General features: G+C 38.6%; 1 protein-coding gene across 1 annotated transcript in view; it reads left to right on the forward strand.

Annotated features, from left to right (window-relative positions):
• The first annotated feature begins 1121 nt into the window (after positions 1 to 1121).
• ICE1 (interactor of little elongation complex ELL subunit 1) overlaps positions 1122 to 17188 on the forward strand; it is a 38364-nt gene continuing 22297 nt past the window's right edge. Inside the window, exons 1-12 of the mRNA XM_057367467.1 lie at positions 1122 to 1265; positions 2055 to 2113; positions 3574 to 3608; positions 4055 to 4073; positions 4841 to 4952; positions 5938 to 6014; positions 11202 to 11239; positions 13082 to 13164; positions 13426 to 13465; positions 13554 to 13610; positions 16396 to 16485; positions 16568 to 16615. Coding sequence (XP_057223450.1) covers positions 1182 to 1265; positions 2055 to 2113; positions 3574 to 3608; positions 4055 to 4073; positions 4841 to 4952; positions 5938 to 6014; positions 11202 to 11239; positions 13082 to 13164; positions 13426 to 13465; positions 13554 to 13610; positions 16396 to 16485; positions 16568 to 16615 — 742 coding nt within the window. The 5' untranslated portion in view covers positions 1122 to 1181. The remainder of the gene's footprint in view (positions 1266 to 2054; positions 2114 to 3573; positions 3609 to 4054; positions 4074 to 4840; positions 4953 to 5937; positions 6015 to 11201; positions 11240 to 13081; positions 13165 to 13425; positions 13466 to 13553; positions 13611 to 16395; positions 16486 to 16567; positions 16616 to 17188) is intronic.

The following is a 17188-nucleotide window of genomic DNA, read 5'->3' on the forward strand; positions in this document are numbered from 1 at the left end:
CAAGCAACTGTCCTGTCTACTAAATACTGAGTGATTGCTACCATACCTCAAACAGTAGTACAGGGTGGCACAATACAGTAAGCAGTTACTATTTTAACTTCTGTTCCTCTAAGTGATTGAAAGCCAGGGCAATTCGCCCCCAAGAGATAACWTAGAGAATAGAAATTTTCAGTTCCCCTGAAGTTCCTAGATAGAGCTTAAAGACTAATTAGCAAAAGAAAAGATAGAAGAATGCAAAAGTATGCACATAGGATGATAAATGTAGCTGGAACCAGTGGATAATGAGGAATATAGTAGGATTTTTTTGAATAGTTATGTAACAAGAAGCAACAGCAATGCCCAAAGTTCGACGAAAGGTCACCTGTAATACCGGGGCACTCAGTGAGTACGACCATCAGAGACCCCTCCAGACAACCCTCTAGGACCTTGAAAAGACTTCCAACAGGAGGCGGACACATGCAAATTAGTTCCAGAACAGGGATGCTTGTGTATTCGGGAGGAAGTATGCTGTAATGAGGATGTATGATCACGATGGAATAAATGCCATGCTGTAATTTCATGACACACATTCGAGTAGAGGAGATATCCTCCCGAAGTGTCCAGCGTGTAATGAAGAATGCCTGCTTTCTATKACTTCAGATTGTGTTAGTTTATTTTCCGGCCGATTTCGGTTTCATCTCAGGCTCGTAGGATCACCGAGGCAATTCCGGCTCCAGTGGACCCRGCCTGGCCCCATGGCCGCACTGTAACTGCGCAGCTCTGTCACGATGCAGCCACCCGGGCCGCCCGGGGTGCTCAGACCCTCTCTCCCCCCGCCCGCACCCCCGCGCCGGCGGGACCACGGGAAAGAAGCTGCCCTGTCCCGCGCCTGGGCCAGGAGCGCAGCGGCTCTCTTCAGAAGCGCCCGCACCTAAAAGAAGAAAATAGTACTGGTTGAAGGGTATGGCACAGGCGGGGCCTTTTAGTGGGTTAGGTCGCTGTTCATCGGTTGCTTTCAACGCTCATTCTCTGCAGAGAGCACTTTTTGCTGTCTTTTCTACTGCTACTAGTCAGGCAGCAGAGGACATAACTCTCGAGAAGGGGAGAGCAAACTGGGTCCTTGCTAAGRCAGCGGCGCGGTGTGTGACGCATTAGAGCGGCGCACACGCATCTCTGCGGGGCCGGGCGGAGGCGCGGGTACGATGATGCCCGGGGAGACGCCGCCGCCGCCGGCCGGGACTGCGGCCGCCGCCGGGGCCTGCGCCAACTGTGGTGTTCTCCAGCAGGTGAGCACGGACCGCCGTCCGTGTAGCGCTAGAGTGGGGTTTTTGCTCACGGAGGAGGCAGTGGGTCTGTGCCGGGCCGCTGGCGGGTGGGAGGTGTCGGGTACCACACTCAACACTCCCGGTGCGTCGGGAGTGTGGATGGCGTGCGTGGCAAACGGGCTCTGGAAGTAGCAGCAGTGTCGAGCTTTAGCCAGGGGAAGTGTGGAAAAGTAGCTCGTGTCTCTRCGACGTGCCTAGTGGGATCTTCAGGGAATTTCTAGACGTATCCTTTTAGCTTTGCTTCGGTTCAGTGTGAGGATTTAGGATTTACTTCCTTGAGGGCTCTTAAGCGAGCTTGTATTTTTATAGTATTACGCTTTGGGCAATACTTGTTTCTCCTTTAAATGAAGAGAAGGTCCWGTTGAGAGTTCACAGGACACACTTAGAATGGAAAAATTGTAGACTCAAGTGAGCTAATGTTTATTGCTGATGTTCTGCCAAAGGGTAATTGGATTTTGAGGGGAAAAGTTATAGGGATTTAGTATAGAATCTACTGTGTAGGCAAAGTTTGAAGAGCTTTTGTATTAAGGCCTCATTTAAGTATGCATACTTTCTTGTGGAACCTGCATTCTCCATGTGTATTTAAATAAATGTACTTTCGGTGATTTAACAACTTGTTCACAAAGAGAATGGAAAAAAATAAGACCGATTATTTTATTTTCTATAACATTACCAAATCAAATTAGGGGTAGTTTAAATACTGTTTTTTGGGGTGTGAGTTCCTTACTGAYCTGAGACTCTTCCTTACAGAATATAAATGAATATGTAGCTGCATTAATTGCACTGAAGCAAAAAATGATTGATGGAGAGTAAGTACAATTGCACATAGTTTTGTTTGTTTGTTTGGGTTTTATTGTTCTTAAGTATTTACAACAATACCGGAAATACAATGTGGGTATTCGTTGATGCACTACACTATATGCTTCACAAAATGAAAGCAAATTTTTCACAAACAGGTCCTAAATCTGGCCTGTACGACTTCTTCAATTTATTCTCTGGTTATTAGAAATACATGCAGAAAGAGCTTTTTGAAGTTATTTATTTATTAATTTATTTTTATTTATTATTTCATTGATTTAATYGTGCTCATTTATTTCATTTTTCTGTAGTGAAGAATATATGAGAACTAGAAGTTGAGTATAGATGTAWATCTGAAGTTCTGTTGGGATTAAATATCAGAATGTGAAAAGTGAAGCTGAATATTGTTCAGGACMATATGGTTATAAAATTCTTACTGTTTGCTTTCTCTTCTGTGCTTGCTTGCAATTCTTCTCAAATACAATCAACACATTATTGTATGAAATAATATAACAAGATATGTTGTGTCTACCACCATAGCATGCCCTAATATCCATGCTATGTCTCCAAATTGTAGTGATTTGTTTCTTACTACCCTTTCCCAGATACATATCAGTCTGACTTTAGTGAATCTAAATGCCAGTCCTGCATTCCAGCTTCCAGAGAGTATTTAAGCTAGGGTCTCTTAACTAGGACCCTTTTTTCAAAGCTCCTTTACTTTTTTGTGATCTTTTCCAACCTCTAAACTTTGTGTCTCTCTCTCTTCTTTCTGCCAGCGCATATGTTTCTTATGGAAAATGCCTCTTCTTTAACAACTTGCAGCTCAACCTTTCTCTTTTGCATTACTGCATTACTCTTAAGTATTGCAGTAGAAAGTAATGCAACCCTCTCTGTCTTGGGGTAACTGCCATAGTATTACTCTTTCTTGTCCTTTCTTCTCTCTGTTCTTAAAAAAATGTAACATTTGAGGAAAGAAAAGAGTAATATTTCTTGGTGCTGTCCCATGGCTCTCTTGGGTCAGGGTGAGTGTTACCCTTTTATTTCTGCTAGGAGAATAATGTAAAGATTCAAGCCTTTTTGGGTCTTTGAAATTATTTCTCTGAGACGTTCTTTTTTACAAAAACATCCTTTCAAATTTGGTAGTGTGTTAGTATACATATATATTCACATATATATATATATATATATATATATGTATATTGTGTCCTTTACCTAAGCAATATTTTTTTTAAAGTTGCAATTAGTTATTGGCTACAAATTCATGTAATTGCCAGTTGGCTTTTTTTCTACCTAACAAATTTTGATTTGAGGTTTGAATGGCTTAATGAAATGATAGGGTTGTATTGACTACTATTATAAAATGCAAACCAATCTTACACTTTYTCTATCTATAAAGCAAAAGGAAAGACACCCTAACACACAATCAGGTGAGAAAATGAGTAATACCTGGCTTTTTTTTCTTTTCTTACAGTCGTTTGCTGACGGAGTATCAACAGAAGTGCACTGATATCCTTGAGTTTTCTATTTGTGTTTTTAAAGAATTAGTATACCTATAACATGTCTTATAAAAGGGCTTGAGGCTTTCTGTTTAAGTTAAAAGATTATGTCTCTAATAAAGAACAAAATGAGTAGGTTTTGTAAAGAAAATAGGCCTTTGGAATTAAAATTATCCACTTAAGATCTGCGTRTTTCTATTATATCATTTGAGATGATCTATTTGCAATCTGCGTTGCTRAGAATTACTCAGTTTTTTTCATGTCACAGAAGCAGCTCTGCTTATTCACTTGTATTGAAATGCATGTTTAAAACACTTAGTTCTGCAAGTCTTGTGGAGGTTTTTTTGTGTGAGGAAATCTTTACTCAATGTTTCTTTGCAAGTACCGGTTGGATTGAAATACACAATATGGACAGTTGCTAAACTGTTTTTAATTTCTACCTTAACAAGAGATTACAGCTTCAATTTGCTGAACGGTAAGTTTGACTTATATTGTTTACTAAAGATGCTCTGTTCTCTGTGTTGTGGTTAGTTTTAGGAGTCTGACGRTGTAATAGCAACAGCCATGGGTATAGGCTCTGCTTTTAGTATGATACTTTTACTGTGTTTTGTAGGCCATAGTTAGTAAAAATGTCTTTGATGAGGAGAGAAATCTGTTGTTTTTCTACAATACCTGTGGGGAATTCTTTCCTGGACCTGTGTTTTTAAGAGTCTTAAGTAAGTGGAGATGTGAAGCTCATATTTTGGTGGTGGTTAAATACAAGCCTGTTTGGGGTATCCATATTTGTGTGAAGCATTTTGACTTAGAGTTGTGGCTGTGTGTCCTTGCTACTCTATGTGATTATAGAGGAAGAGGTAGCATATAATTTTTATGGACTGCATCACACCTGCTGAAAAACACTGCAGTTGGACTCTGCTCTTGTTTTACATCACTCTGTATGTATGCAGAGATACTTATTACTGGCACTTCAGTGTAGGCAGCATACCTCAGTGGCACATGCCATCTGCTTGCATATAGCTTTAGGCTCAGTGTAGTATTTTTAAATCAGATCTGGGATTTACTTTAAATGGGTAGAAAAATGAGAACACTGAAACTTTTAAAGCTTTTGGGTATGTCTCACAGCATTTTTTCCATAGGATGAAAGCAAAATAGTCAGATGCTTGACTGAAGAATCTGATTACTGAATTTGAAAACATTTGTGGTTTTGGCAACTTCTTTTTTTAATTGCATATCTCATTTCAGAGAGATCTCTGCTCTTCGTTGCCAAGTGGAGAAGATGTTACAGAAAATTCTGCCTCTGGAAAAGTGCCAGGAAGAGTTGGGTTCCTTGAAGGCAGAATTGGAAGAAAAAAAGGTGTGCTTGTAAGGTTTAAATAACTTGCCCTTTTTCTGTTGAAGGAAATGTATGTATTTAAATGCTCATCTTAATGAAGCTGACTTTAATGAGCTCAGTTGTTATTTCTAGCTCTTTGGGACAGGTAGCTCTGGGTTAAGGTGCAATTAATTAAATGGCTTCAAGTTTCAGAGAGGCAAAAAGTTTAGAATGTTGTAGTTTTTATGATTTTTGATCCAATTATTTGGTTTTTATTTCCTCACTTAGGAAGAAAGGAGAAACATTTAGACTCCTTTGATTTTCTGCCCTGATCTTTTCGCATTATTGAATATGACTTGTACTACTGAAAAGTGTCAAGAAAAAGGGTCTGTGCAGAATAGGGTTATGCTTCTGTTACCTTTTTGAACATATGCTTTTATGTTATTAGCTTCTTGAATTTATTCCTATCTTCTYTCCCATTGCTTAGCTGAGATTTAGTCTACATGGAAGAAGGTTTAGATTGTTCAAATCACCTAAATGTATATTCTAGACATTAGTATTATTTTTGAAAAAAATACCCCACCTTSTTTCTTGTAATTTTTTCATGATGGTATGAGACAGGATATTAACATTGTGTTGTCACTATACCTAGTTTGTGTTCTATGTTGGGATGGTTTTATGCCTCTTCCCTCAGAAAGCATTAGTAGCTGATGTCCTGATGGCACTTTTTCTGAGAAAATAGGATCATATGTATGATGTGTAGTAGTTAAAGCTCTTGACTTCAGCTTTAATTTCCTCAAAAGATAGACAAATAGAGATTTATGTATTTGTTTGCTTGTTATAATGTTTGCCTTTAAAGAAGGAGGATAACCTCATTCTTCAACTTGCTTCTTTTCTTACTGAATATACCTTTTTGGCTATGCACTGTTACTGAAGGTGTACCTTATTAGGTAAGGTATATGCCATCTATTTTTTTTTTTTTTTGCCCTCAGTATGGACATATTTTAACTATGCTTTCCTTCTTCAGAGTTCTCTCAAGATTTATCAGGAGAGTCAACTGGAATATGTTAAAATTAAAGAAGAAATAGTAAACAGTGATGCTGTGTGAGTGATGCTTCTTTATTTCACAACCCTTCTTTGCCTTCTGCTTACCTCTTCCARACTAGATTGTTTACATTATCTAGTTATCCTTTCCTTTGCTAAAATTTTGGTAGTTAAGAGTTCTTAGAACAAGGAGTTGATGGAAGAATGATCTTAAGTTTTGTAGCAAACATTCTTGAGTGCAGTGTTAGTTTAATTATTGTCTTGTCTTGAAATGGTCTTTAGGTGGTTGTTTAATGAAAGTCGTCAAGAGCAGGATGAAATTGAGAAAAAGCTGTAGATCCTCCAGTTTTAAGTGGTTCTTAGTCTCAGCTTTTTGTTATTACCATCCAATTCAGTTTTGCTGTTAAGTCTTTGAAGCCAGTAGAGGAATGATATTGCCAAAGTGGTCTGTACTAAAATCAGTCCTTAAAGTAATTTATTTTAATGGAACCGTACAGCAGTTTCTATTGAACTGTCTGCCATGTTTGGAAATGAGCAGGAGAGATTTGGCACCAAAAGTGCAGAAGCCATTTTTGCTACCATAATGCTGAATATTCTGAAGCTGTGCCTTGATGATTCCTAAAGTTTGTTTTCCAGTGGGCAGTCACTCAGATACTTCCTTGCCTGGAGCATATGTGTGTGTTAATTCATACAGCCCTTGATGAATACTCTAATGGATTTGTCTAACTGCTTTTTAATCCTCTAATACCATTAAATCACCTATATCAGGGAACTGTGGCTTTTCAATATTGTGTGGAAAGGTACTCATACTCTCAAGAGAGAACTAGCTAATACATAGCAAAGTGTTGGTAGTTGTGGTCATTTTTTTTCATCTGCATCACTTTACATTTATGAAAGCCAGTGATTGCTCTCTAGTGACTTGGAATTCTAAGACCCTTCTGCTGCTTTTGTAGTCAGCTTTTATTTCTAATGTATTCTAACACATATCCCAGTGGAACTCCCAGTGGTGGCTCATTGCTTCCATGTAAGCTGGTTATCATTTTTAACTTTGGTGTTTCTAAGCTATTTTGGTGCTACCAGCAGGTCARGGGAAGCGATTGGTTCCTTCTGCTGAGTACTGGTGAGGCCATGCCTGAAGTACTGTGCCCGGTTCTGGGCTTCTCTGTAAAGGAGATATGGGTATACTGGAGAGAGTCTAATAAGGATCCATGGGGATGATCAAGTGACTGAAGCATGTCTCTAAAGAGATACCCTATTATCTTTACATGACTTGTGAAACATATGGTATTCACAAGCACAGCAGCAAGCCACTGTTAACCAAAAGACTGTACAAGAAGACTAGCATTGGTTRTCACTTCTCATTTTTTCAGCCAGACTGCACTTATTTCTCATGTAGGTGTACTCAATGTACTGTGAACTTAATCGAATGTTTAGAACATCATTCTATATAAGAGCAGCAGAGAGCAGCTACCCCATTGCTAACTGCATCTTAAAAGCGAACTGACCACCCTAATGTGCTGACAGTTTATTGTGTCRATATAGATATAATGCTTGTTTCCTCTATCTATCAGTTTTATCTTCAAGGAGGAGCCAGGGAACTACAGGCCAGTCAGCCTCAGGTTGATCCCTGGGAAGGTGATGGAGCAGGTCATTCTTTAACTTATTTTGAAGCACATAAAGAACAGGAAACTCCTCAGAAGTTGACAGTATGGTCTCCCCCAAGGCAAAATTGTGCTTCATTGACGTTATTAATTGAGATGTCCACTAGATAAGGGAAGAGCAGTGGCTAGTGTTTGACAGGCTACCAGTAAGACCTCTGACACTGTCTCCCATAACAGCCTTATCATAGCCCCTTAGGCTGGTTCTGTAGGGTCTGGATGAGCCGACAGTGGATCAAAAACTGGCTGAATGGTTGGGCCTTGAGTGTGGTGATGAGCACTGTGCAAAGCCTAGTTGGAGACCGGTATGTAACATCTACCTCCTCCCTGGGGGTAGACAGCACAGCCTGCGTAGATGATCTAGTCCACTTTAACATCTTTCTTTGTGAATGTGCATGATGAGACAGAGCCTRCTGTCAGCAAGTTTGCCAGTGACCCTAGTGTGGATGATGGGCCAAAGGGGCATGCTGCAATCCAGCACAAGCTTGACAGGCTGATGAAATGAGCTGACAGAAACTTTGGGAAGTTCAGCAAGGAGAAGTGCTAAGCCCTGCACCTGATAAGGAACAATCACATACACCAGTACATGCTGAGGGCCATTTAGTGCCCCATTTAGCAGCTTGGGGCACTCTCATGACATGAACCAACAATATGTACTTGTGGCAAAGAAGGCTACCGGTGTCTTGGTCTACAATAAGCAAAGTTTTGCCATCAGGCTTAGGGAGATGCTCATTCTCTTCTGCTCAGCACTGCTGATATACTGCTGACCACCCCTGAAGTACTGTGTTAGGTCCAGACTCCTCCATACAAGAGAGACATGGGAGTGAATTTAGTGTAGGACCATGAAGATGATTAAGGAACAGGAGCATCTCTCTATTGTCAGAAGGCTGAGAGAACTTGGGAAGAAAAGACTCAGGGGTGATATCATCAGTGTCTGTAAATACCTGAAGGGAGGGTAAAAAGAAGACAGAACCAGGCTCACTTCCATTGACCTGAGAGACAAGACAAGAGGCAGTTGACACAAACTAAGACACAGAATGTTCCCTGTGAACATTAGGAAACACTTTTTGCTGTGAGATTGAGTGCTTCCTGGGAGCTTGTGGCCTCTCAATTGTTGGAGATATTCAGAAGCCATCTGGAAATGATCCTGGGCAACAAGCTATAGGTGGCCTTACTTGAGCAGTGTTGGTTGGACGAGATAACTTCTAGAGGATTCTTGCAACTTCAGCCTCAATTTTGTGATGCCGTAGCTGTTTTGTATACCTCAGATGCTGAGCCCATTTTAAACAGTAGGTCATATGAATTCAGTAACTGAAAGCTGGATTTTTTTCAGAAGCAGAGTAATAGTGAATTGTTTATAAAATTACTGTTAATGTACAGTTAGTGTTAAAAAAATAGGTCAGAAATTATGACTCACGTCCTTTGGTCCAATCTGCCATTCAGAGCCAGTGTCAAAGTTAGCTTACTCAGGACTGTTTAGTTGAGGTCTGAATATTCTACAAGGATGGCAATTCCCATGTAGTACAACTTCTGTTAGTATAGCATTCTGTTAGCTGCAGTTGTGCATGTATCTTAAAGATCAGATAGGAACTTGAGTTATGTAGCATAAGAGGAGTTCTGCCCAAATACATCATCTGCAAAGTGCTTTTTGTAAATTTCTAGATTTAATATCTACCTATTTTCTTAATATAGTTGTGTGTTGATGAAATTAGTATAGTACTACATGTGTAAATGTAATTATTTCATTTGTAAATATTAGTGCAGTGATAATGTTGGCATTTAGTGGCTGACTTTTATTCAGATTCTTAGTTGTTTGTGTCATAGGACTTCTATCTCAAGTTGAAAAGTATCTATGAGGATCATTAAGTGCCAACTCCCTGCAGAGACTTCTGAACTACTTAAAACTAAACTGTAGGACTAAGGCTGTCATTCGGGTTCTTGAACTCTGACAGGGGTTGCTGTCAATGACTGCTTCCCTCCAGTGTCTGTCCAACCACCSTCTCACTCAAGAACCTTTCCTTAATGTCCCATCTGAACTTCCACCGATGCAGCTTCATTTCATTTCCTTCTGTCCTGTCACTGGTCACCAGAGAAAGGAGATCAGCACCTTCTTCTCCACTGTGCCCCACTGAGGAAGTTGTAAACTGTGATGAGATCACCCCTTAGCCTTCTCTTTCCTAAGCTGAACAAACTAGTCACAGTCTTTCAGCACAGGTTTCTGTGCATCCCCRGAGTCTGTCATTGGTGACAGATGCGAAGAAGGCATAAAACATCTCTGCTTTGCATCCCTATTTCTGACATGACTAACCTCATCAAGCAATGGACCAATGTTATTTCTGATCTTCCATTTGCTATTAAATATATTTTTAAAAGCCCTTTTTGTGTCCTTTAGAGTACTGGTTATGAGCTTTGGCTGCATAAGTCTCCTCCCTGCAATAGCAAACAGCATCTCTGTAGTCTTCCTGTTTCAACTGGTCTTGTTTCCAGAGTGTCCATGCATTGTAGATGTAGTACTTCTGTACATTCATTTGAAGATAATTTACAGAGAAACAGAAGTTTCTTACTACCAATTTTCTAAAGGACAACTCCCCCATCCTTTTTTTTCTGCAAAGATGTTTTATAAGGAATTTTGCTGAAATTCTCACCTATGGCTTGACTGTCAAAGCCCTCATATAGGAAAGTAAGTATGAACCTCTTCAGGCTGAGAATGCACAGAATCATCCATCTATTATTTTATAGTATAAACTCATTGACTACTGAACATGGAAAAGGTGGCCAATCATATTCCAGTGGAATATTCCAGTTCATGTCTGAAGTAGTAATTGAATCCTGAACATCCGGAAAGGCTTACGTCGTGTATCTCAATCCATTACGCAGGTTTTAGTATGGGGAATAGATGAGCTGTGTTTTGCTTCATGAAAGTGATCAGTGAGCATTAGTAGAATCCTCTATTTACCACAACAGTTTAAAAAGTTCTGGGATACTGGGATTTAACAGAAGAAAACAATAAAAATGTTTACTTGTCTATTTCTTTATTTTCCAATTCTGCGTGTTTTACATATAAGATAGGGTTGGAAATGCTTAAGTTAAAATTGTTCAGGATGTGTAAGGTTTATTTCTTCTGATTTGGCTTTAGTCTAAAGCACCCGGATGTTCTGAACAAAAAACAGTGGGACATAAGTGATCTTGAAGGCTATTTCTAATTATCTCATTGCTTAGATATTATTTTTGTAAGCAAGGCTTGATTGTTTTTAAAGAGCAAAACCAATCTGTCTGCATCACATCATAATAATGCAAAAAACAGAAGTAATTTTTCTAGCGTTGTATTTCTAATTCCAAGTTGTAGCTAAAGGTCTTTTTATGTACCTGGATTAGTTCATTAACTCTCCTAAATGCAAACRTTGCCTCTGTAACAGATACAGCTCTTTGTGTGAGAATGTCAGCAACATGCCACCAATTTAATTTTTCAGCTTCAGTGATTCATTGATTGGAAGTGTGTTTTCTCTGAATGGCTAGATTTCTTTTTTCTGGCTTTTCTTGCAACATAATTCTATTTTAAAATAATCAAATAATGTGTTCTTTTTAACAGGAGAAAGAAACTGGAAACAAAAGTGAAAAAACTTGAAGGTAACTTTCTACATTGAGTAGGAAAACAGTACATTAACGTAATGTTTTTTCCTTTTCTATCCAGATGAACTGTGACTAACTTTGAGGTCCAAGGAGCAAGGCAGGGCAGTACTATGTGGCATTCTTAGTCTCTGATTTACATCAGCCCTCCTGCTGAATGTTTTCTGCTGAATGTCTTATGCACATGACATAGATAAAGTTGGAAGGGAACTGCTGGTCATGAAAACTTCGAAGGATGGAGTCTGACCAATCTGAGCAGTTTGATTCACTGACATGTTTTTCTTTATAACTAGCTGGAAACATGTTTCAGTTTACACCTGATGTCTACCGTACAACAGTGAACAGTCTCATTCTATCTCCTTGATACCTCCTTGTACAGGAAAGCTGTTCCTGGATTCCTTCTAAGAGTTTTGTTTTCCCCTCTGGCTAATCAAGTCTAGTTCAAGAAGCTGGTGTTCATAGGGCATATGYTCTGGCGTTCTACTAATACTAGCAGGATTCTTTGTGTTTATGATCATGTATAAGTATGTGGTGATCCTGATGCATGTTTTTTGATTTTTAAATGTTCTGGCACTTGTATTTTGGTTGGTTAGTTTATTTGTTTGCTTGCTTTGTTTTTACATGGAGAGAAAACACTGGTTTCATGGCACTGTGTTTTTCTTGTTTTACTGGTAGAGAGTGGATATACATAAGACTTTCTGAGGCYTCACTTCTACCATCAATTGGCAAGGCAGATATTTGCATTCCTATCATGCTTGTAGCTGTGCTTACCATAGTTTAAAATACAGTGAACTGAGTGACTTATATCTTACTGTTAGAAACCCCCTGAATCCTGCTGTTAAAGTGCAGGTTAAAGGTGTTCGTTTTGATGAGAATTTTGGAGTTCCATTACAGGACAGCTAGGTTTTTACACACTTGCCTTCTAAATCTCTAATTCTAACAGAAGTAGAACAAAATACTGAGAGAGAGTAGGTATAGGTTCGATTTCAGTAACTGTTTTATCTGTTTGGATTTTTTTCTGTGTTCATTAAAATACCTCAGACCTCGTATCTTTTGTCATTGTGAAATTTTATCTTTTTTTTTTTTTTTTTTTTTTTTTTTTTTTTTTTTTTTTTTTTTTTTTTGTCAGCCTACCACCCTAGAGGGTGGTATGCCCAAGTGGGTTTTTAATGCCTTTTATTTTAATAGGCTCTATTCTGATTTGATCAGCAGGCAAATTCAGTTTATTTTCTCACCTATACATATATGTCATCAGGCTGAACGCACGGGAGTTCTCTCAGCTAACTCTGTCATCTGAGAATTTTGCTAGGAATCTCACGTTCAGTTCTCACCTACCCTGTATTCTCTTTTTGCACCTATCTGCCCTTTTCTGTTAGACATTAAGAGATGAGGTCCTCTTCTCTATTAGACTTGAATGCTATCTGGATCTTTTTAATGCAAATAGCTATGGTGTTTTCATCTTTGAACCAATGTTCTCTTAAGGAAGAGAATAAAACATATGCAAAAACCCTTGTGCCTCAGTTATATGTCCTTTTTTCACTTGGTCAGTATTGTTTTATAGTACAATGTCATTACAATATGACCCCTCATTCTTGCATGTAACTGAGCAAACTAATAAATGTATTGCAGTGGTTCAAAACAGTAATTATGCAATAGAAGGCAATATACTTGTAATGCATGAGTTGTTGTCTTAATGAACCAAAATACTTCAGTAGACAGTTGTATTTCACACTGTCTCTTTTCTTCTGGTAATTTGATTTGCAACTAGTGACCAGCACAATTTAAATTAGTAGTCTCTTAGAGTGTAGTTTCTAACTTGAATTTTCATTCTGTTTTTTGAAGAGGCTGCAACAAAGCATACACAGGACTTCAGACAACTGAAAACTGAAAAGAAAAGGCTTGAAAAGGAGCTTAAAAAGGCACAAGTAAGGCTTTCCTTATCTTTGGGTGAAGCTTCTTTTAGTATTTTTGGGTGAAAAATAGGAAGCTATTAGTGTAAGAGATACTAAAACAGAAAAATTACTTTTTTTTTTGGATCCCGAGTRACTAAACATAGCAGTTCACTGTAAGAGAGAAATTTTCTAACTGAAGAAAGGCCTTTGAAATGTTGATATAGATTTCATGCTATGTAAGAGTTGATGCTCTAAAAAATATGTTTGGCATAAAAATTTTGTACTTCTTWACAGGGAAGGCTTGACAATGTATTTAAAGAGAAGTGCAGAAAAGGTAAGTGTTTACMTTTGAATGCCTTCAGATTTGTATGTGGTATTGTTCCATATGAACATATTCTTCTCACCTCTCCTCCTTTTAATAGTTAAGCATGCAGAAACTCAGAGTTCAAGTGAACATCTTGCAACAGATATAGACAAAGGTAAGACTTTGCATACCATTCTCTGTATGAAACCAATTATTATGAATTTATTGCAACTCTTCTGGAGTTGTGTTTTTGGAAACATAGTGTACTGCCAGAATTGCTGTAAGAGCAGATGTGATTGATACAAGTGGGCTACAGTGATAAGGGACTAGTGTAAGAGATTATTATTAAGGAAATAGTAAGGAAAATACTTGATTCTTAAAAACGGCTAATGTACCCTGTGCATCTGTGAAGTCAGCTGATAGGCAATTATAAAACAGAATGCAAACACTGAAAAAAACCCAAGCAATCCTTCTGAAGCTCACTGAAATCATTAAGAACCAAACAGGAGAGTAGTCTGGTACAATTTCTATGTGACACTTGGTAAATCAAGTGGAAATCCAGGAGGTATAGCTGTGTCTTATCCTATTGGCTGTTTTTTTCCCTAGTGATCTAAAATGTATGCTACAAATTATCTGAATCTAATTGTAATGGAGCAAATTCATCCAAAACTTCCTCTAAAGTACCGAGGCCAAACTTGAAACAAATTTATTTTTTTTATCTTTTACACTCTTTTAAAGTGCTGGTACGGCTTTTGAATTGTTTAGATATTCTAAAGGCAATTTTGAGACAAAAGAACTTCACCATTCTATTTCTTGCTTCGCAATAAGTTTGTTGCAGAAATCAAATTTTCTGAAAAAGGCAGACTTTGTCAGTTTCTGTGTGTCTTGGCATATTTTTTACTTTTGGATTGTATTGAATTGATGCCAAATTTAATCCTTTGGTTTTTAATTAATGGCAAAATAGGAAAATTAATATCTGAGCGTTAATTTGAACTTCAAATAGCAGCAAGTCTTWATTAGTAATGAGAAGATTAATGTTGTTACTAGCTGTTAAGCAGAATTTGTCTGTTTTTCCTATTACATGCTGAGGTTTTTTTAATATTCCTCTTCATAAAATAAACAGTTTGCTATTACCATTGACTTAAGGAATTTGCAAAAAAACAGTCTCATTTCTTGATCGTTGGATTGTTGGATCTGATGATAGTTTTGGTATAAGTAGATGAGGTCCTTATGTATTTTGCTGAGGTCTTGGATTGTTTTTCCCTCTCCACCTGTCCTTCTGTCTCTGAAACTAGATTGTTTGACATCACCTAGCAATGGTGCTATTAGGACTGTAGACAGAATCTCCTAATGTTATGGCCTGATAATCAATTTAGATACAAAGAGTAAGATGCATTATTACTGAGTGAAAATAAATGTAATACTGTATCCGTTTGAAAGACAGGTGTTTGCCAATGAAGGCAGGGACCTCCCTTGGAGTGGTGGGTATGATTCCCTCCTCCCCCTTCCCTCCGAATTATTATAGCTTTGAAATCACGGGCTTTCTGRCAAAGRTATGGGTAAAAGGGAATAACAGTTTTTACTAATWTRTATAACCAGGTGAAACAAGTAACAACAATGATAGCACAGCCAACCCAGCCACAAACCAAGTAACAGCTTCACACACAGACATGCCCTCCCCTTTGGTGSAGTTACGGTCCCAGTCAGCRSGGGCGCTGTTAGCTCCYGGCYGGGCAGGGCGGGTGCGATAATTTCCTGGTGGCTGCAGGAGGTGCTGTGGYGCGGGTCCCRGYCGRTTTGGGTCTCACGTGGCCCATGGCTGGCACAAGCTGGCAGAGATGGATGGAGAAAATGTTCCTTTACAGACTCACAGGGGAAAGCTGATCTCAGTGCTCCTCTGGATAGCAAGAAACTTCAGAACGGCCAGATGGGCTGTTTTGGTATATGTATATATATGATTATATATATTATAGTTTTGGTATAAGTAGATGAGGTGCTTGTGTATTTTGCTGAGGTCTTGGGTTGTTTTTCCCTCTCCACTTGCCCTTCTGTCTCTRAAACTAGATTGTTTGACATCACCTGGCAATGGTGCTATTAGGATTTGACTACTGTAGCTGGAATCACAGGGGTCCCGGCAAGACAATCGGGCAGAAAACCACAGTCTAGCAAACAGGAACTGACAGCAGGACACTGGGTTCTGCAGCAGCAGCAAGCGAGCTCTCTCCTGCAGGTAGCAGGTTCACCGTCCTCCCCAAGCCAAGCAGGGCAGGAGGTGAAACTACCCTCTGCCCCGCACACATACACACACACACACACACACACACACACACACACACACACACACGCCCTTCCCGAGCCCAAAACTCCCACTAGAACTTCCCTCTCTCCAAAGAGAGAAAAAAAGAACAAGCTGCCGGGCAAGAGGAGTGCCCAGGGAGACCCTTCTCCTGGATCCAGAGCTTGGCACCCTCTTTTTTCTGTCTAAGCACCTGTCATTAAGTAAAGGATTCAGCCATGAAGCATACCTTAGCAACAAAATGGGAAARAAATTCCCCAAGAAAGGAAACAAAAGGAGAAACCTTAACCCACAACARATACAAATCTTCTTAGGAGATTTTCTCCCGATTTTATGTTCATGTAACTTGATTTCTTTTACAAAGCTATTTAATTTCACTAATGCTACATTCGAGTGGGTACCTTTTGTAGTATTCYCTATAAAAAGGAAAAGCTAAAGCCTTCTGCAGCTGTTCCTTCAGTCTGCTGTGTGCATATGGCTAGTACRGGATCGATTCCCTAAATGGCATGTATTATTTCTCTTTCACTGAAGCTTGTCCCATGTTGTAATTTTTGTTGTGGCTATTTCGGTTGTTTTGTAGGCATGTCTGTGTTCAGAGTAAAATAAACATAAMTTCTTAGTTCAATTTCCTCAACCTATTTTAATAATTTATTTATTTTAACAGGAAGAGTAAAGCTCTTGTTAGAAGAACTTTGGATGTGCATTGACAGTGCAACAGGAAAAAGAGAGAATGAGAAAAATGATTCWATCTTAGGTAAAATGGCATGAAAATCTTGAAATTTTCTTGAAGCTCTCTCCTTTTCTGATCGAARTGTAATGTTGGTACTTTCTTTCAGCTTCTGTTCAGGATAAGGAATGGTCTGACAACAGTAGACTTACAGAAGGTAGGTTCCAGTTGGGTACTGACTGCATAATACTCTTTTGAAAGACTTAAATTCTTGCCTTGGTSATTGCTTGGTTAAGTACACGTGTGATTAGGATATCTGAAAATAATTCAAATATTAATTTGAACTGTCTTCTAATTAAAAGCTATTGTAATTTGCTGTTGCAATCAAGAAATCAATTTCTTTTACTGTTTGTAAGTAGTCAAAACTCATCTCATGTTTAAACGGTAATTATTACATCATTATGAACTTTGTACTATATAATGTGAATGATGGGGCACCTGGGCTCTTTTCAGTCCAAAACAAATATGTGGTAACACAGTTGAATTAGGAAGTTTAGTAAGCTGTTACCTRTGTTTTCTTCACTGTAATGTGATATTCAGATAATAATAAAAAATAATCTGAGCAGTTAATTCACATGCACATTCACAGYAAACTTGAACTGCTTCAGCTTTACATAACAGATACCATTTTCCTTCTGCACTCAAGACTAATAGGTGATTTGTAACTGCATTAATTTCTATGTTCTGTCTCTTGAATGTTTTCATTAAGCTTTGTTATTTTTCTCAGTTT

This window comes from Malurus melanocephalus, unplaced genomic scaffold (assembly GCF_030028575.1).
Source record: "Malurus melanocephalus ecotype Western Australia unplaced genomic scaffold, MMel_1.1 scaffold_79, whole genome shotgun sequence".
Taxonomy (NCBI): domain Eukaryota; kingdom Metazoa; phylum Chordata; class Aves; order Passeriformes; family Maluridae; genus Malurus; species Malurus melanocephalus.